The 19,289-nt window shown below is 40.9% G+C and overlaps 3 protein-coding genes across 3 annotated transcripts; 1 reads left to right on the forward strand and 2 right to left on the reverse strand.

Annotated features, from left to right (window-relative positions):
• Positions 1 to 315: 315 nt before the first annotated feature.
• On the reverse strand, positions 316 to 6,308 carry rdh12 (retinol dehydrogenase 12). Its single transcript, XM_073483393.1, has 7 exons — positions 6,188 to 6,308; positions 5,485 to 5,603; positions 4,393 to 4,548; positions 4,182 to 4,286; positions 3,392 to 3,601; positions 2,681 to 2,870; positions 316 to 1,327 (listed from the first exon to the last, which is right to left on the reverse strand). The coding sequence occupies exons 1-7, from the start codon at positions 6,259 to 6,261 to the stop codon at positions 1,225 to 1,227; spliced, it is 957 nt and encodes a 318-aa protein (XP_073339494.1). The 5' UTR covers positions 6,262 to 6,308; the 3' UTR covers positions 316 to 1,224.
• Positions 6,309 to 6,366: 58 nt separating this feature from the next.
• vti1b (vesicle transport through interaction with t-SNAREs 1B) lies at positions 6,367 to 10,202 on the forward strand. Its single transcript, XM_073483394.1, has 6 exons — positions 6,367 to 7,405; positions 7,542 to 7,600; positions 8,250 to 8,447; positions 8,571 to 8,744; positions 9,072 to 9,133; positions 9,519 to 10,202. Exons 1-6 carry the CDS (start codon positions 7,309 to 7,311, stop codon positions 9,610 to 9,612), a joined length of 684 nt encoding a protein of 227 aa, XP_073339495.1. The 5' UTR covers positions 6,367 to 7,308; the 3' UTR covers positions 9,613 to 10,202.
• Positions 10,203 to 11,096: 894 nt separating this feature from the next.
• On the reverse strand, positions 11,097 to 18,174 carry arg2 (arginase 2). The gene is made up of 8 exons (XM_073484245.1): positions 17,809 to 18,174; positions 17,618 to 17,690; positions 14,086 to 14,260; positions 13,777 to 13,936; positions 13,022 to 13,116; positions 12,459 to 12,563; positions 12,173 to 12,309; positions 11,097 to 12,056 (listed from the first exon to the last, which is right to left on the reverse strand). The coding sequence occupies exons 1-8, from the start codon at positions 17,917 to 17,919 to the stop codon at positions 11,866 to 11,868; spliced, it is 1,047 nt and encodes a 348-aa protein (XP_073340346.1). The 5' UTR covers positions 17,920 to 18,174; the 3' UTR covers positions 11,097 to 11,865.
• Between the last annotated feature and the right edge of the window lie 1,115 nt (positions 18,175 to 19,289).

Raw genomic sequence — 19,289 nt, forward strand, 5'->3', positions numbered from 1 at the left:
AAATTTTGGGACATACGTTTTAGTTACCTTGCCAGTTGAGAAAAATTGATACCACTTGATGTTGTCTTGTAAATATGAAGCAACAAGCTAACTTAGCTTAGCATAAAGACTGGAAACGGGGTCACAGTGAGCCTGACGCTGTGAAGATATTTATCATCATATTTAGCATACAGACCTGAAAGTGGTATCAGTATTCTTACACTGTGATCACGTTTAATTTTTTCTGTGCAATGATTCAGCTTTATCCAACATTTCATGTCTTCAGATGAGCAATTTCTCTGTTTTTTTGCCATAAAACAAAGAATACAAGCACCCTTATAGTAATATTCCTGTTTATTTACATCAGTTGTAAACATTCAACTCTTAACATGAATGTAAGTTTAGTAAAAGGCATGTTTCACTTGTATAAAACACAGAATGTAAACTCTTGGCAACCTTGCATGTAAATGCTGAGATGGAAAGGTGAGTAGGGAGATCCTTGTTAATGTAAAACTGTAGTTCTTGCAGGAATGTGCAGATTTGGCAATGTAGATGGAAAAAAATCTTTGCAAATATTGCAATGACGTAATTCTAGCTCTGATTTGGTTATAATAGAAAAACCCTCTTATAATCTACATTGAGTACAATTATCACAAAATACATCTATGCAATTCAAGCGGTAATCATGGCTCAGACTGATGCTGATCTTCGATAGTTTTACTAATTTTTAATCAACCTGGAAATACTGTAAGAACCCCTGCAGTTGTTTAGAAACGCTGGCACAAAAAGTCAAGCAATTTAGCTGCAAATTCTGGAGAGATGAGAAAAAACCCTTGATAAAGATGCTGGTCATTTACCCTGGCTTGACCCTTCACAGTATCCTACAGCATTACAATACATCAAGTTGCTTTTTTGCCTACACTGTATTCACATTGTGTCACAAACATATAGAGTCAAAAAGTTATTTGTGGTTACATCATAATACAATTGAGTGGTTTTGGCTTAAAGAGCTGTTGTGGAACACCAAAAATACTCAAGTTATTATAATGTAATACTGCATTATTTCACAAAAAAGCAACTTCACATTATAGTACCTCTTACAGTATAACCTGACTGCTTAATAGGTAAGAAATGTTCAAAGTACATAACATCAAAACCATAATGAAATGAATGGTAACTTAAAGAAGAAGGATTCCTTTGAGAACTGAGATAGATGGGAGGAGGAGGAGGGGGTTAAAAGTTGAATCAGTCCCACTCGATACCAAGAAGCTCGCAGCTGACGTCCCACAGTCTCCTCGCTGTCTCCTCACTTCTTCCCTGAGGGGCTACAAAGGCAGGGGCACAGTCACTGAAATGAAAGGAGGGAGAATGATTGTTATATAAGCGCTAATAATGGTGTGAGTCATCCCTCTGCCTGCAGTGATCTTGTTTCTGTTTGACCTTGTGCATGAAAATAATGTTAGTATCATGATTTATTTTGTCTGTGGACACTTTAGGAAGTGTGAGCCCAGGCGGAAACAAGGAACTGCTTTACATGGTTGAGCTCCTTGGTTTCAGAGAAGGGGAACTTTAAGATGTGGAAAATGAGGGAATAGATCAAAATCTAGTTACATTTCCGGTTAATTAGACACACTGAATCATGACCTTCATTCGTGGCGGCTTGCAGTTAGAGCTGCAACGATCAGTTTAATAATCAGTTGATCAAAAGATAATTGATTGCCACCCGTTTTAATAAATCGATTAAATGTTTCCCTCATTTATCAGGCAAATATGTCAAATATTTGCTGGTTCCAGCTTCCTTTGGGTTTCGGACTGTCGGTTGGACACAGGAAGCAATTTGAAGACGCCACTGTGAGCTGGGAAATTGTGATAAGCAATCTTTTTTTTTACAATTTTCTTTTTTTAAAACAATTATCGTTTGTTGCAGCCCTACATACCATACAAACCCAATACTTAACTTCTAGATGGACACAATTACATGACACTAATCATAAGGAACGTAAAAGGCAATAGTACAACTGAAACAAAGATTTGAAACATGGCCTGTTTTCAATGGCTCTGAAATCCAGAGAGTAATTTAATGAAATCATTTCAGAAAAAGTTAGCATTTAGCTAGGCTTTAGACTCTTGCTCTATGTGGGTTACACTTTCCAAAGAGTCTTAATCTCCTGGACAGACTACATCACAAGCAGCTAATAATTAGGAACACATCAGCCCTGATGAGAGATTAAACGAGTACAGACAAAAATGGTCGACCCTGCTTTTCATTTATATAGGTGAATGTAGAGTTTAAAACTTAAATATTAAAGAGAAGTATCTACTCCATAGCTTGACTCCAGACATCTGAACTGCTGTCCTTAAATATATCAGTCTGTCTCATCTCAGCAGAGGGACTGACAGTCCTCTCCCTTCCCCTCAAGAGTAATAGTACACAATAAAGTACTATTAAAAAAAACCCTCAAATGGAAAAACCATGTCCGAGTCATTGATGTAGACAAATGTGACTTCCTTTGTCTCGTTCAAAGTTTTAAAGCCGGCAGTGTAACATTTAATAAAAAAAAGTTGAGACCAAGTTACCAAATGGCTTTTGTTGCACAATTTCCCTTCAGCTGTTTAAATAATAATTAATGATAAATAATGAAAGTTCCCCAAACAGATGGGGCATCAGAAAACAACTCCAGATGGCCTCGTTGTCACCTACCTAAAGTGTTTCCCAGAGATTGAGTGCAGCTCGTCTGCCACAGCGCAGTAGATGCTGGTCTGTGCTCCTTCCCGTGGCGTTTTTAGGAACATGGAGAAGACGGTGAAGAATATCGTCATGAGAGTCGAGTGTCTGGTCAGGTCAGAGTTCACCGTCCCCGGGTGGACTGAGTTCACTGTCACATTGGTACCTGTGAGGGCAACGTACCTGCGTCACTATGGGACACATTTACCCTCTTTCTAATCTGCATTATCAGGCTGGTCATTGGATAACACTGTTGTATGTTATTAATCGCCTGGAATTTAACTCAAATTTAAGGTCCCTTTGTCCTTTCTTTTACTTTTCTTCATGAGAATTGTATTAATATTTAATTACCTGGCATTTTAGGTAAAATATTTATCATTCTGTGGAATTTGCCATTTCCTTCCTCTTGTATAAAGTCTTTCACTTCCAAAAAGCTGAAAGTAGATGATGCATTATCTGTGTTTTTGTAAAATACTGAGCCCAGAATGGGTGTCGGACTTAACTTATATGAATATAAACGTTAAACGTGCACTACATGGTCTTGAAACACCAATAATTTCAACAAAAGTCTGTTTAGGACATCGTTGTTGGTCTACCCTTGAGACAAAGCATCCCTAATCCTCTCTCTGTTAGTATTCAGAGCAGCTCATCTGTCCGTTCTCCCATGTTCTGTGTGTATTTCTGTACCTTTGAGTCTACGTGCCAGCTCTCTGGCAAACAGCACATTTGCCAGTTTGCTCTGGCAGTATGCTAATCCACTGTTGTAGCTCCCCTGGCTGTGAAGGTCATGGAAACGGATCCAGCCGAAGTTGTGTGCCAGAGATGAGACGACCACGATCCGGGCCGGCGCACTGCGCTTCAGCTGCCCGATCAGAAGGGACGTCAACAGGAAGTGCCCTGCCAGAAGTGAGACACACATACAGTCAGTTCAGTCTGTGGTTGTTAACCTGATCTGATCATTTGCATTTAATCACTATAATATTTTTGGGGTGAATTAAGTGCACTTCAACTTGTTTTGGCTCTAATTTTGTAGCTAATTTGTAATTTCACATTTTCTGTATAAATGCTCGGTCACAGAAAAAAGGTTGAGACAAATGTGACTGAAAACAACAGGTAGAAACTCTTACATGAATATTAAGTATATGTTAAAAGTGAAGACTTCTTGTCTGGTTGTTACTCATTGGTAGAAACCGAGGTAAAACAAAAGTGAACAGACGGGCATTCACTCGGTGGAGAGCGGCACTGTTGTGTCAAAGTCTGTTCTCAGTGTTTACTTTGTCCTATCTGGGCTACTGTAGGAACATGCAGTGCATCATGGTGGACAACCATTCTTAGTTTCAGCTGATTACGCACTAATTAAAAAAGAATTATGATTATTTGTTCAATTTCGGACCCTAAATCCCCTCAAATCCTCCACATTGGACCTTTTAAGCTTTGATTTATCAATGGATTTGAGTACATGTGAGCTCAGTCTTACCCAAGTGATTGACTCCGATATGCATCTCAAAGCCATCGATTGTTTTTGTGTAGGGGCACATCATCACGCCAGCGTTGTTGATGAGGATATGAAGATGGTTGACCTCTGAAGAAGGAAACATAAAAAAATTAAACATGGCAGCTGTGGTACTTTTTTAGATATGAAAGGGACTCTGTAGGTGGATGCTGAAATCAAACAGATATGTGCCTACCTCTGAGGAATTGCTGTGCGAAGGCTCGTATCGAGCAGGTGTCTGCAAGGTCGAGCTCTCGAACCTCCACTTGTGCTTTAGGATACGCAGCTCGTATACTGTCCGCTGCCTCCTCTCCTTTGCCAGTGTCTCGGCACGCCATGATCACCCGAGCCCCTGTCGTGAAAAATAAGCAGCAGCTAAACTATGAACAAAACAGAAGCCATATTAATGCACAGAAGATAGGACAGAGGAGGCTAGTGGTGAGCCCTTAGTGATGTAGGATAGTATTTGTAAAACTGACCCACATCTTCTGTCGCTCCTAAAGTAAAGCATTACTGTTATTATAACATGGCAAGGTCAACCAAGGATCATAGAGTACAAAGATTGTACTGAGCGTTAGGATTGTTGGTTTGCATTTGGGATGAAATTTCATGTGCGTAGTTGTCTTAACAGAGAGCGGCACACTGAGCAAAAACTACACACAAGAAAAGATAGTTGTACATGTAGGGAAGTGACCACAGCCTTGCTGAAACGCACTGGAGTTATTATAAACATCCTTTTAAACTTAACATGCAATAAAAGCCTTCAAAAGTGGCTAACGAGCCGTCGTTTTTGAAAACTGAAATGACACTTCATATTAGCAGGTTGTCTAAACCAAAATGAAGGCAACAAGGTCCTACAGTAGGTCACCGACAACAAGGGCAAGCTCTTAAGGAGCCGGTAGTTGTTTTATCACAGCAGACATGGTAATTTGTAATTGTAGGACAAACACAGCAGCACAAGGGAACAACTAGGGACACTAATATAGAATAAAATACAAATATACTCAAATAAATAAGATTAATAGGAATTCTATAAACACTGGAAGGAACCTGTGCAACGTGCAAGAAAATGTCCTAAGATATACATGCTGTGTGGGACAACTGCTGGGTGCTGTGGTGGGTGCTACATATATGAATATATAGTCTTATTTGGGATATAAGTATTCTTAATACTTATGATTTCAGTCTTGCAGCCCTACAGAGGAGACTACTGTTTCCTCTTATTGTCAGGGGCAGGTTGTGGGCGTACAGGAGCACTGTGTATTCCAACATAACACCAAGAAGTCACCTCGTATCGCCAGGTCCAAGGCAGTCTCCTTCCCAATCCCTGTGTTGGCTCCGGTGATGAGGACCGTCTTCCCATGCAGATCAGTCGAGGACAGACACACTCCTCCTGCTGCGTATTTTCTATTAAAAACACAACAGCCACTGATGACAAACTGAAGACACTGACTTCTGTGTGGAGGACTTGTAGCAGCCTCTCCTGCAGTCCTGAGAAGTTGTGTCCTCATTAGTTGGTTGGACACATGGACAGGCCTGGCTTAATTATTCATAGAGAAAACTTGGAGCATGAACAGTTCTCAGTCATACGAGCCACACCACTGAGCAGAGCCACCACACGACCAATAGCTCTGCTGGAGTAATGCGTACATATATAACTCCTCCCACGCTCAGCCTCCTGATAGGCCCCAGCAGCTGTGATGAAGACTCCCGGTTCATCACTGTGCTAAAACTCCCACAGCTCCATCATTCTGTTTCATTGATTTCCTGCTCAGAAAACCAGCCAGCGTCGAGTGAAAGCATACCCTCTGAGAATAAAACCCTTAAAAAGACGATCGGCAGGGTTGAATGTGCAGATGGAGTCATTGCAAATGAGCCTGATCGCAATAACTGCATCAGAGCAGTGTAATTAATGTCCTGTCAGGCAAGTAACAACCTATCCCGACACTGCTTTTCTATGAGAATGAATGAGTGTGTTTAATGCTGCTTACCTTATATGTGGTGCAAATAAAATCACGAGTAACGACACCACTCCGAGGCCCGCGACTATTAATAAAAGCAACATAATAAAGCGGGTTTAGGCGTCTGTGTGTCCTCCAGCTGGATGCCTCTGCTCTGTAGGCAGAACAGCTGATGTCAAAGCATAAAGGGGTGCAGAGCGTAGTGAGGGAAAAAAGGTTCAGCGCGAAGGGAATCATGGGATTGTAGTTTTTTTTACAGCCTGGCCAGACAGCAACTGACATCTTTATTATTTAACATCAAAATGATGTCCCTTCTATTTAAGTATTTATATATGTGTGGTAAGACAAATTCCGTTTCTTCAGGCAAACATGATATAAACAATTTTAGTTGTTTCAAGTTGATTAACACAAACTTTTTATGTTTCTGTTTATTTTATTCTCCAGGTAGACACCTTGTAGAAACCCTTTCACTATTTTCTTACCATATTAATATTATTACTGTTATTACCACTAACAAAACCCTCCATACTCACACAAACACCCAAGCAAAATAAAAAAAAGCTAGGCTACAATAACTATGGACAAAAACAAAAACATAGTACATAAATGAATGAATAAACGGGTAAATAAAAATGAACAAAATAAGTTTACATTCACGGAGGTTTAAAAAAAAATCCCGTGTTCACTAAAAATATAAAAAACTTGCATCACTTTCTGTGGCGATGATTGTTTTTAAAGTACCGGTAGTAATAAAAGAGCTTGAAACTCCGTTTCCCAGAAGGCGCTGTGACAGCTGTCTGCGTAGTGCCTGAATAAAATTACCTTCCGGGTGCCTTTTTAGCTGTTTTCACGAGGATTTAGCGTTGTTTTTCGTACGTTGTATTCATATGGAGAATGTGACGTTTCGCCTGATTTGTATTTTGATTAAAAAAAGTATACCTACATTATTGTTTTTGATTTTTGGTCTGGACTTGTAGGCAGTCGATCACGAGGACCATCATGCGGAAAAGTCCCGGGGATCTGATTATCATCAAAGCAAAACTATCAGGCTAACTTGTAGTTGTGAGCGACTGTAATTAGTGTTTTATTTCACAGCAAAACAAAAAAGACGTTTGTCAAGAAAAGGCAGCAAAAGCTACAGGTAATACAAAATGTCGTCGGAGGAATTTGAGAAGCTACACGACATCTACAGATCGCTGTATGATGAGCTCAAGCTAATGCCAGAGAGAGCTCTGAGGTGCCACGGAGGTAAACAAACCATATTGTCTCTTTACTTATAGTGAAACAGCTGATGTTGACGTTAGCTGACTGTGTTACCAAACCAATAATCACTTCAGGAGATGTTTTCTGTGCTGTTGAACGGGAACTTGTGTTGTATTCGCAGAGGAGAGGAAGAGGTTGGTGAGGACCTTCGATGAGAGGCAGGGGGAGGCTGAGGAAGTGGTGAGCTGCTCTCCTGGTTATGTGCTTTGGGAGTAATAACAGCTATTTTAAAGCTATTTGTACTGCGATTAATAAACATCTTGGTTATAACAGTTGGGGAAGTAGCAATACCTATTTACTTTATTGTCCTATAAACTCAGTTGCCAGTTTATTGGGCACAAACTAATGCAGTCAAAGACATAATACATCATGTTTATGGTTTGATGTTTGGTGTTGATTCAGCTTAATGCACATGTTTGTAACACTTTCAGCTAAATTGTAATAATCAGCTATTTTTAGAAGAGGTGGAGGTGATTTTAAGCACCTGGTAGTCACATTTATAACAGTGTTTATAAACTTAAATATATGTTTTGTGTTAAATATCGTTCAGCAAAGTAAATAAAAACAATAGCCGTAACACTGTTGTTGTAGTTAGTTAAATATACATCATGTTCCCTTTGAAATGTGGTGGAGTAAAAGTATGGAGTAGCTTAAAATGTAAACTATAACTACCTAAAAATTGTTACCTTTTTCAAAAAATTACCTTTTCCAGTCCCCATACTTTACTCTGCGTGGTTATGTCACCATGAATGTGTTTAAAAGCACTTCACACAGAACGATATTTCACCTCTTTCTGGAATTAAACGTTACAATTTTCTGATGTCTCTAGTTACAAGGAATGGAAGCAGAGCTGCGTGATGCCCCTTCCACCCACCGTAGTGCTATGAGTACAAAGTTGCGCCTGTACCACCGGGATCTGGGCAAGCTGCAGAGGGACATGAAAAACTCTGCTCCTGCCTTTAGTTCCTCTGGCCTGTCAGTGGAAGGAAGTCATCATGGCATCTATTCATCACAAAACCAACAGAGTGTGAGTGTCGGACTGAGGACTTTAATCTTAAAAATGCTGTTAGTGGTGGCGTCTCATTTAATTTCATCTTGTTTCTTCCTGTTCTGTCTGACCCCCTGTAATTTACTGTGGTTGTCTTTGCAGACGCACCTGCAGTCCCAGAGGGCGTTGCTTCTCCAGGGCACAGATTCTCTGAACAATGCTAGCCAGAGTATTGAACGAAGTCAGCGCATCGCCAACGAGACGGAGCAGATCGGCACAGATATCATCGAGGAGCTGGGAGAGCAGAGGGAACAGCTGGACCGAACCAGAAACAGAGTGAGCTGTGAATTGATATTTTGTTAACGAATGGGATAAGATTGTGATGCTGCATTAGGTTTAATACACTTTGAGTAGATATTGTATGTTGTATGATATTTTAGTCCCATTATATATTTTGTTACTGAAGTTTGTATAAATTAGTCATCAGCAGTCCGACAGTTACACTGAGTGTATAGGATAAACATCTAGTACTCAGGTTTGGGTCAATGTTATTTACATTAATTTGATTTTTCTATGACTTTAGCATTGGGCAAAGCAAAAACACATTTTGTAATTGTCAGATCATGATTTTGTTAAATCTGTTTCATCTTGTTTACACTGTAGTTGGTGAATACTGGAGAGAACCTCAGTCGAAGTAGAAAAATACTTCGTGCCATGTCACGGCGGTAAGTGTGGTACATGTCCGTCTTCATTAGTTGAATGCTAGTGTATGTTTTAAAAAAACTGAAAATAAAAAAATAAATAAAATGGCTCCATACAGCTCATCCGGCATTTTGATTTGATTTGAAAAGACGTTATTTACATTCTTTTGAAAGCAGAAAATCTTCACTGTAGCTGCTAAGCTAAAAGCATTAGTGTGCACCCTGTCTGAAGTGGTTGCACAAGCTCTACTGCCTGCAAGGGTGTTAAAATGGAGGGAAGATAATGAGTGAATTTTCATTGTTAGGTGAACTTATCCTTTAGATATTTAATACGAAATATAAATGCTTGTGTGGAACAAAGACCAGAGCCTCCTCTTATTGTGGACTCTTTCTTTTTTTTGTCCTCTAGGCTGGTGACGAACAAGTTGCTGTTAGGTGTCATCATTTTAATGGAGTTGGCCATTCTGGGTGCTGTGATTTACCTAAAGTTCTTCAGAAAATGAAACTATACCTGTCTGAGCAGAGTCAACGCTCTGGATCCAGGACAAACCCAGACTCTCAGCATCTGTCTCCACTGACTATCCAGTAGCAATAATGTTCTTCTGCTGTTTTCAGCCAACTGTTTCTGTAAGTGCAAATATGGACCATAAGACTCAGTCTTAAAGTGAACCTTTACCAAGAGGGGATTCTGTCCATGTGAAGGTGAAGTTCATTTGATTTTGAACCTGTCATTGGACCAAACCTACAGAGACTCTTTGGACAAACTGTTGCTGAGATTTGCACTGTTTTATCAGACTGTTAATGCCAATGACGCCCTGCAGGATGATTTTTTGGACTTGCGTGGGCTGCTACCGACCCCAGAGGTGATTCTCTGTAAGGACTGGAAAGAAGAGTGCTAAATCCTTTAAATGAGTTTAAATGTGTCAGTCCGAAAGTGTAAATATGAAAAATGGGTGACAACTCTTCAAACATGCAATGTTCTTAACAGTTATTAATGTCTAATCACTGTATAATACAAAATCACTGTCAGAAATAGGCTTCCATATTCCTTATTCGACAGTCAACACATCATTAAAGTTAATCTTTCACCTCAGTTTGGATTCTCTGATATTTCCGAGGACGGCAGCCAAACAGGCCAGGGGTAAAAAACAGAAAACATCCGCTGCTGAGATGACGTCACCAGGATTTGTTCTAGGCTGAAGCCCCTGACCAGGCCAGTTAGTGCTGTGCAAACAGCATCTGTTACTATGGAATAAATTCTCAAATAATGGGTGATAAGGTTGTTTTTAATGGTGTGTTTTTGAAGTGGCACATCTGCCACAATGTTTTCCTTCCACATAGATATCACGCCTTCCTGGTGTGATAAAAGCACAAACATGTTTGGTGACCTGCCTGTGTGGATCAGGTGGTGAGTTGGGGCAGAAGAAAATATTTAAATTGTTTTGCCTTTATCTGAAATATTGCCTCTATCACAAAAGTTAAACATTTTTTGTTTCTATTTTCAAAAGGTACAATTTAGGGTACTAAGCGGAAAATTTATCAAACGTATATTATATAATTTTCATTTATAAATATCATGTCTTCCAAGTCAAACATTGGTATATAAAGATGAGCATCTGTTAAAAATGTTAGCGCTTGTTAACTGTTGAGTCTGAGATGTAATGCAGCTGCCAACCACTATTATGTAATAATAATGTGCAGGATGGGTGTCTGCCCAGAATAGGCTCCATTAACTTTTGGTGCGGTTGGTGGTGCTTTTATGTTTTGTGCTTGTGAGCAAATGTTAGCATGCTAACACTCTCTAAAGTGACATGGTTACCATTACAGGTTGCTTACGTCGTAAACGGTACAGCCGCCTGGAGCTGCTGTACGCTCTGATATCTTGTTAAAATGGTAGATTTCTCATGTCAAACTGGAACAGTTCAGTTATGTTTAGGACAACATGCAGCACACTGAGGAGGAAATAAGACACCTTTACACGTGAGCAAAAAATGTAATCACATTTATGGAAGACCAAAATAGAAACTCTTTGTTACAAGGACATTAGTCATTAAGTTTCCACATCAAGTCGAACATGGACCAAGCATTAGATCAGTTCAAGCTAAAAAAAAAACAAAGAAAAAGAAATCGCCAGCATTTGGATCAGGGCTGGATATTAGATTTCAAGCCAATTTATACTGACATTGTTAGTATACACACTGTTATTCTAGTACATGTTCCTTGTGAAAAAATAAAAGTAAACTCTAAAGAAAATACAGTAACCACAGCTGGTCCAAAAGTGCAAACACATCTTTACTAATTTTTTGTAAAACTGGCACAGCCACATAACACTTTACAGTCCACGTTACACTGTGGACTTCAAACTAAGTCAAACTTGGTTTATCATACCTCTGAGGCAGGTTCCTTCTCTTGTAGACCAAACACACAATAAATATGTGGCAGTTGTGTCCTCTAACATTTAACTTATTACATACGGCAGCAAAAATAAGTTAGGATTGCTGAAATGACAAGTATTCCCATCAGATATAGTGGTTTTTCAAATGTGGCAAGGGCCTTTTGTCTCAGCATTATTAATGCGGACGTCAAATCTCAAAAGCCCTTTTATGAATCCAGACATAATTTTGTTTTCGTCATTCAACATAACACTTAACAGCAGAGAGATTGGAGCAAGAGCTTCAAAATGTTAACTATGATATTGAGTCTTTGTGGAATGCTCAGGGTTGATGTTGATAAAGTTCACAGATTTTGCTTCAAGCCTAGAGGCGGAGCTGCTCTGTGTCGTCCTTCACAGCAGGAATTACATCAATGGACGTGTGAGCTCCTTCTCTCGTCTGTCCAAGAGACGACGCGATGACGTCAACTGCTAAAGAGGCGGTGGCCTCCACGGCTTCACGGCTGGCCCCCAGCACGGGGTTTACCTCTACCAGGTCCATGGCCGACAGCAGACCTGCACATCAACACGTTCACAAGTTAGACGCAAACACCTGACAGTAAAAGCTCTTTTAAAGACAGACAAAATAGGTGGATGAACGATGTTGTGACCATATTTATAGTCATTGGTACCTGTGTTATGGATTTCCTCTGTGATGTAGATTCCCTCCCTGTAGGTCAAACCTCCGTTGACTGGCGTTCCAGTGGCCGGAGCCAGAGACGGGTCGAATGCGTCGATGTCAAAGCTCAAGTGAATCGGTCGCTGTTTTCTGTTTGAGAAGATAAGAAAGTGTAAGTGACAGTGGCAGTCATTTGGTTTGATCAAATATTAAACAAAAATGTATTTTGACCTTTAAATAACAATAAAGCCATGTTAAAATATTAACAGTAAGTGAACATAGAAATCTGTTACAGATACCTCGCCAGAAGATGATCAAAAGTGACCTCCATGACCCTTTGAATGCCTAGTCTGTCGATATCCCTCATGGTGAAGTACTGGATACCCAGGTTCTTCAGGATGTGGCTGTTGTAAACAAAATCAAAGACTTTTTTTTAATAGCGCTCACATGTTTTTGAAAATTAAAGCAGCTACAAAGAACTTTCATTCTTTGTTAATTCTGGCGACCCCTGTGGACAAAATTGGTACTGTTTCACAGCGCATGACAACACATTTGTAATACTATTTTTCCTTTTTAACACTTCATTGCATAGAGGTAACGTGTCTATTTGATGTGAGACCACTCAAATTCATCTTCAGCACTCCGCCGGAAAAAAATAGATTTAATTCGATGGCTTATGCAACCTGGATAAGTCAGAATCCTATATGGTGACAGGCATTATGAATAACCTTAATAACCATACAGCAACAGCCAATCTTCTCTCTGATGGTTTTGTTTGTAGGTCATATAGAGGCACTGGAATCAAACTGTGTCCACATCAGCCACATATCATAAAAGCTTTTAACTGACAGTGTGTACTTACTACTCTCCGGGGTCAACATCCCGCAGTCCGATGTACACCAGGTCCCTTGAGGACAGGAATGGCTTCGTCCAGGAGAACCCTGGGATATCTGGCATCTGTGGTGGATAGATAGAGATAATGTAATATGGAACATATTATGTTCCTGTATGTTTGGACAGGATTTACACAGTAAATGAAACTGTACTACTTCTGTAACTTGCACATTCAACTCCTTTGTGATAGAGAGTGGTGGAGCAGGATGAGACCTCCGCCAAGGCATATAATCCACTCTTCTGTGATATGTCTGAACATTTTCTTTGATGCCTATTGTGAAGTTTATTACAGATAATTCATATTTGTATGTGAGTAAGACTATAAGTAGTTGCATGTGCCCCGAGCTTATAACGACTGCTGTTTGGTTTGAGCAACTACAAGCTACATCCTTCCACAAACACACAACCAACATATAAAACAAAACAGCCCAACAGTAAACATAATCTATATGGTGGAGCTAATAGAAGATGACTTAGACGTGCTTCCAACCTGACAGACCGGTTGTTCCTGAACCTCATTTTTGACTATTATTTAAATATTAATCGATTACATAACTGGCGCATGGCTGAACACGTGTTTGTTCAATGTTAAATGTGGTTGTTGTTTGTTAACGCACCCTTCAAATGTTCGAACCTGTCTCTGGCTCCAACCACTGGTTTTATAGATAAATCATTTATTGACAAAACTAGCGTGTGTTTCTGAAGCTTAATATTTCTCCTCACCTTGTCTTGCAGCTCTTTGAGCATGAACGCCACAGGCTGGCCGTGGAGGTTCCCTGATGGAGAGGTCATGGGCGTATTTATGTCTGCATGAGCATCAACCCAGATGAGACATAAGTCAGGACACTGCTGAGCGTGGCCTCCGACCGATCCAATAGCAAGGCTGTGTAAGGAGGACAGCCTTATTAATATCTGGTGATTATACCAGCCAAGTTCAGAGGCTGAACGTGTCCTCACATAAGAGTCCAAGCATTACCTTTAACACATTGGTAAAAATGATATACAGGAGCCTTTATATACAGTGCTAGTTACCTGTGATCGCCTCCCAGCATGACAAGTGTGTGCCCAGCGCCGACAGCTCTGCTCACTGCGCCGGACAGCATCTTATTTGCTGCACCCACATTGCGAGGGGACTTAACATCCATGTAGGGTTCATCCTTCTCAAAGTGGTGGAAGTCGAGGTCACCAAAGTCATGCACAGAGTAGTCTGAAGGACAAAACAACAAGAAACTGCCATGAATCAAAGCACTTGATGCTTTAAAGGCATTTAGCTGAGTCACTCTTTTGGTTGGACAGACTGAGAAATACATGGACAATCGATCTGTTGTCTGTTTTAAACGAACATTTGTGCTTTGGAGACTGCAGGTGCAGGTCTCAGCTGGAAAGCCTTCATAATCTGTAGCCACGACAGCCTAATGTGCACCTGTCTACCTTACAGTCTGAGGAGGCTGAGTCATCCATTGCCAGTGGAAAATTGGTGACCGAGCACTTTCCACTCGTCCTGTTTGCCCCGTCAGCTCAGGTTTCAGCCACTGCAGTTCACCCTGTACTAGGTGGCTGCAGATGTAAAGACCGAAAAATTTCCGTCTAGTTTAGGACATCGACTGCGAAGTAAACAAGTGATGCGATCACCCATATTAGGGGTTCATCTGGCAATGTGAGCCTTGATGGCAGTGTAGTGTTACTCTGCTGATCCAAGGGGGACCAGTGTGGTTCATTACCATTCGTAGACGAGACAGGAATAGCCCTTGTCTTGGTGCAATCATGAGCATCTATTGCAAGAGAATTGAAAAGGTCTGTTTTAGCAGCAGCAAGCTGCGAGTTCTGCCTCTGTTTGCTGTGAAGAGCAAGATTATAGCTGCTGCTTTAAGTGCACAGTTTACTGTGGTTGAATCCCAAAGATAACTGGTTTAATTATACGTATGATCTTTCTTTTGTGAGACAGATTGTACAAAGTGACACCGACCCCGAGAACGTCAAAGATTTCAAGATGACATGGCATGTAGTTCAGCTGGGGTTTGGTTTCATGCGTCTGGCTCAGCTAGTGACATGGCAGCTTTATCTTTTTTCACAGCTGCCAAGTTAACATCGGGCCACCAGGAGGACGAGTCCTCGCCAAGTCACTGCCTTCAACTTCAGCAGATGTAGGACAGGATTATTGATTATTATAGACCTGACGCTCTTTGATAACCTTGCAGATGCAGGAACTCTCTGGATCAGTTTGATTGGTGGGAACACAAGAACCGGTTTTATCAGCCTTCACTGACAAACACCTATCATCAACTACAATTACATTATTATGTAAGCAAGGAACTCAGCAGTGAGTTTATAGTTACCCTGTATCGCTGTCAACTGTGGTATATTAATAGTAGATTTATATTTAGTCTCTGGGGTATACTCCAGTGAGTGTATTTATAGGAATCTTATCAGACAAAGTTTAATCATCTGTGGTGTCAACAGCCCCTCCGTCCCCTTCAAGACTAATGCTGAGTCATCCAGACAGTGACCTCTACATAGGTTATGGTTTATTCCCTTTATTTATTATATAATCACACTGTTTTTCTCAGATAATCCATATTACATTAGACGACGAAAATGACATTTGATTAAGATAGCCCAAAGTGATGTCAAAACAATAGAAATTATTACAGATTATTTATTAAAAGATTACCACGAATGTTGTAAAAAGCACCCAAAAGTCAAACTAAACTTCAAATGTTAAGTTATCACAAATGAAGTTGAGTGGAAGTATAAAGTAGCAGAAAACGGACACACTCAAGTAAAGTACAAGTACCTCAGGACTGTACTTAAAGGTACACTATGTAAGAACTGGCCACCTGTTAAATTCATACTCAAAACCAACAGGGGGCAGCACATCACCAGAGTCACTGCTGCTAGCCCCCCCGCATCATCCATTAGCTTACATACAATTCAACTTAAGTCTTTTTTAATGACGCTATTTCAAAGTGTACACATCTATTTCACATCAAATGCATTTCCGATGCTGTCATAGCTTATTAATGACAAAGCCTTCACTAATGTTAGGTTGGACTGCAGCAAATGACAGCTTAGGCGAACCCAACCTAGCAGTTAGACTGAGATGTTCTGCTGAGTGGACACGAAAGACCCGAGCAAAGCAACACAAATCATAAAATGATCACAGTAGAAACATCAGAAAGGTCGGACCACTGTGTTTAACTATATATCTGTAAATGGCAATATCTCCCCAGTGCAAAGCCAAAGTTACTGTCGTTACTGCAATGTCATGGTGATTCGGTCTATACAGAGCTGAAGTCACGCCCCTTCCGGTTTACCTCATGGGACTTTGTGAGATGAAAAGGACAATAAATCAGCTCTAGCAGCTCTACAGTGTTTAAGTTGCGGGTTTTGATTACGGGTTGTCTGACAAACTGCGACTTTCTTGACTTTTCTTAAATTATCTTTTAAACAGACGAACATTAAGTGTCTTTCTCATTCACTAACATACAAAGTTTCTTCTGAAATAAGGTCCCATGTGACTTCCACTCTTTATTGGCCCTTTAAATACAGTACTTGAGTACTTTAGGCTTCCTACTTAGTTACTGATTACAGTAAATTGTAAGGAAAATACTCATTTGAAGCCCTTAATAGGCCTATTTAATTGTACCAAAGGGTATTTTATAGGCTGTCTGCTACGGCCCTGTGTTATTCTCTATGTCTGGACCACTTACTGGATTCAAAACCACCTCAACACACTTTTTAATCTGCTAGTTGAGGCTATCTTTACACCCCTGTCCTCACTGTAGCAGTGGATCAACCCTATCTATTATATCACCACTTAGGTAAGACTCTTTGCCATGCAGGCGTGGGTCTTGACGCACAATGCGCCCTGTGCTCTATAATAAAGACGGGATTCTTTCCGCCTGAGGTGTCCCTTTTCATCCACAGAGCACCACCCCTCTCTGCGCCACAGGAAGGCGAACAAAGCGCATAAGAAAAGAGTTTTTACAGTGGGCTGTCTGTCTGCTGCAGTGACGACACAGTGGAAATTAAATGAGCCATCCGTTTCCTGCGCCCTTCCGAGCATGTGCGGCTGCTGTATGAGGATGACTAGCCCAGACATGTGGTCTGTACACGAGTGAAAAAAGGAAAGCACCTTGCATTGGTGCAGAGTTACAGTGTCCCCAAATGCGTTGTCACACATTGTTTCCCCGCGGTGCGTAAAAGGGAGGCTGTTCTCGCCCTTGTACGGATTATAGCTGTCCCCGCCAGTCGCCATTATTTCCATTCATCTCATTCACTATCATTGGATATTATGGCAGTTTTTGTTATAGCTATTTAAAAAAATATCTGAGAGGAACACAGATCACTTTGTTCCTAAACCCTCTCCAAAGGCGACGCGTCCGCTGTTTATATTTACTGTCTTCCTGGTGATGTAACAGCCTGGCTGAAGACCGAAGGCAGGAATTAAATCAGTCTCAGACACAGTCTGCAGTTCACACCCAGCCACTGTTACATAACACAGCACCAGCAGCACCAGCAGCACCCGCTGCTCCCATGTGTCACCCCGTCTTCCGTTACCTACCAAACCCGGAGAGCCTCTCGATGAGCCCGGCATCTCTGATTACTTTCGGTCCGTGCTCCACTCCTCTTCTTCTCTGTCATTCAATAAATTAAAAAAAAAATAGAAAAATGAAATCAGTGTCGAAGATGTTGAGATTTTTTTTTCCTTTTTTTTTTTTTAGAAAAGTCACTTCCTCATTATGCTCCTCTTACCTGTCCTCTTGAAAAAGGAGCTCCTATCACCGCCACGGACTGCGCTCTGCTCTGCTGGCAGGAGCTCAGCTGGGTCCTGAGCAGACGCAACACGGGTCCCCTCAAAGCCATCGTTCCTCTCAGAGATCACAGTCGATCCAGGCCAAGTTGAACCGCCCCAAGTCGCCGGCCTGAAAGTCTGATGAAAGCTGTGCGGGATGTTGCCTGGTGGATGCTGGATGTGGCCGCGTTGGTGGAAGGGGCCGGTCTTATGGCTCCCGAAGCTACTTAATATTAATGAGCTGGTGAAGCGGGAGGACTCAGATCAGTGGTGGAGATAATCACACCCTAATTTATTCACGCGCACACACCGCGTTAGACGTGTCCAGTGGTGTTTATAACGTGTTACAAACTTTATTTATAAGCGGTAGAGATAAAGCCCCCCGACGTCAGCCTGCATGACACACCTTCGGGCCAGCCAATAGGATGAGGCTAAATGCGTCGGTACCCTCGGGGGGCGTGGCCTGCGACCTGACGTAGGCCTTTTTGAAATGTTTGTTGTGAAGCGCTGCCGCAGTCAAAGCAGGTGGAAATTTCCAGAGACGCATCCAAGCGGCGGCTGATAAGCTTGTTTACATTTTAACATTTGGCCACACATGTTGAGGAGGTCAGAACCAAAACAGATCGGGTTTCAGGTCAAGATGAAAACACGGAACCATCTTTGCGTCTTGCGACACCGGGTAGCCCACTGTGGCAGGTGTCTAATCTGGGTCGTGTCCAGTCATCAGCGGTAAACTTGGTATTATTTTATTAATAGACACTTAAATAAATGAAAGTAAAAGAAAACTACTATCATATTTTTATATACTGGATTATAACTGATGTACAAGGCAACTTATTACTTATATCAGTCTGCTTATGTTGTTGTGTTTCATTAGCAAGTACTGGTGTGTGACTTATACTGAACTACGCAGCCTGTTGTTGTCTCCCAGTGTCATTCATTCTGTTTTTCATTGTATTTTGCAATATTAATAAATAAAAAATGAAAACTGTAAAACTTGCTTTTCTTGTGACTCGTGCTTTGTTTTTGTTTTCAAAGCCCACTGAGGCAATGTGATTGTGATGTTGGGATATATGTGTGTGTGACAATCATAAACATAATATTGTGTAATAGGGTTTAACTGTCTCTTTGAGCTAATTGAGCTACTTTGAGCTAAAGTTTAGGGAGCATATAGCGACTGAAAGGTGACAATCAGAGAAGTCAGTTCAGACTTCAGTGTGTGTGTTGCTGCTGTGGGCGACAATAATACTGTTGGTTTGGTTTTATTATGTCAAAAAACAAAGCATACACAAACAAAACAGGTACAAAGTCTTAAACAGAGGAGCACAGATTCATTGTTTATGTACATCCATAATATAGCCTACACTACATATGCATGACACAGTGCTTGCATAGCGAGCCCGAGAACAAAATGTTTCCCTCCTGACATAATAAATCTGGA

Source organism: Pagrus major, chromosome 16 (genome assembly GCF_040436345.1).
Source record: "Pagrus major chromosome 16, Pma_NU_1.0".
NCBI classification, from domain to species: domain Eukaryota; kingdom Metazoa; phylum Chordata; class Actinopteri; order Spariformes; family Sparidae; genus Pagrus; species Pagrus major.

Bases quoted from the DNA above. Each gene is read 5' to 3' on its own strand.
- arg2 (XM_073484245.1), bottom strand. From the start codon at position 17,919: ATGGCTTTGAGGGGACCCGTGTTGCGTCTGCTCAGGACCCAGCTGAGC. The intron at 17,691-17,808 runs GTAAGAGGAGCA...ATTGAATGACAG, and splicing joins CTCCTTTTTCAAGAGGACAG to AGAAGAAGAGGAGTGGAGCA. The intron at 13,937-14,085 runs GTAACTAGCACT...CTCCTTACACAG, and splicing joins ATGCTGGGAGGCGATCACAG to CCTTGCTATTGGATCGGTCG.
- rdh12 (XM_073483393.1), bottom strand. From the start codon at position 6,261: ATGTTGCTTTTATTAATAGTCGCGGGCCTCGGAGTGGTGTCGTTACTC. The intron at 2,871-3,391 runs GTACAGAAATAC...TTGCCCTCACAG, and splicing joins GCTGGCACGTAGACTCAAAG to GTACCAATGTGACAGTGAAC. The intron at 1,328-2,680 runs GTAGGTGACAAC...CTTTCATTTCAG, and splicing joins ATCTCTGGGAAACACTTTAG to TGACTGTGCCCCTGCCTTTG.
- vti1b (XM_073483394.1), top strand. From the start codon at position 7,309: ATGTCGTCGGAGGAATTTGAGAAGCTACACGACATCTACAGATCGCTG. The intron at 7,601-8,249 runs GTGAGCTGCTCT...TGATGTCTCTAG, and splicing joins AGGGGGAGGCTGAGGAAGTG to TTACAAGGAATGGAAGCAGA. The intron at 9,134-9,518 runs GTAAGTGTGGTA...TTTGTCCTCTAG, and splicing joins CTTCGTGCCATGTCACGGCG to GCTGGTGACGAACAAGTTGC.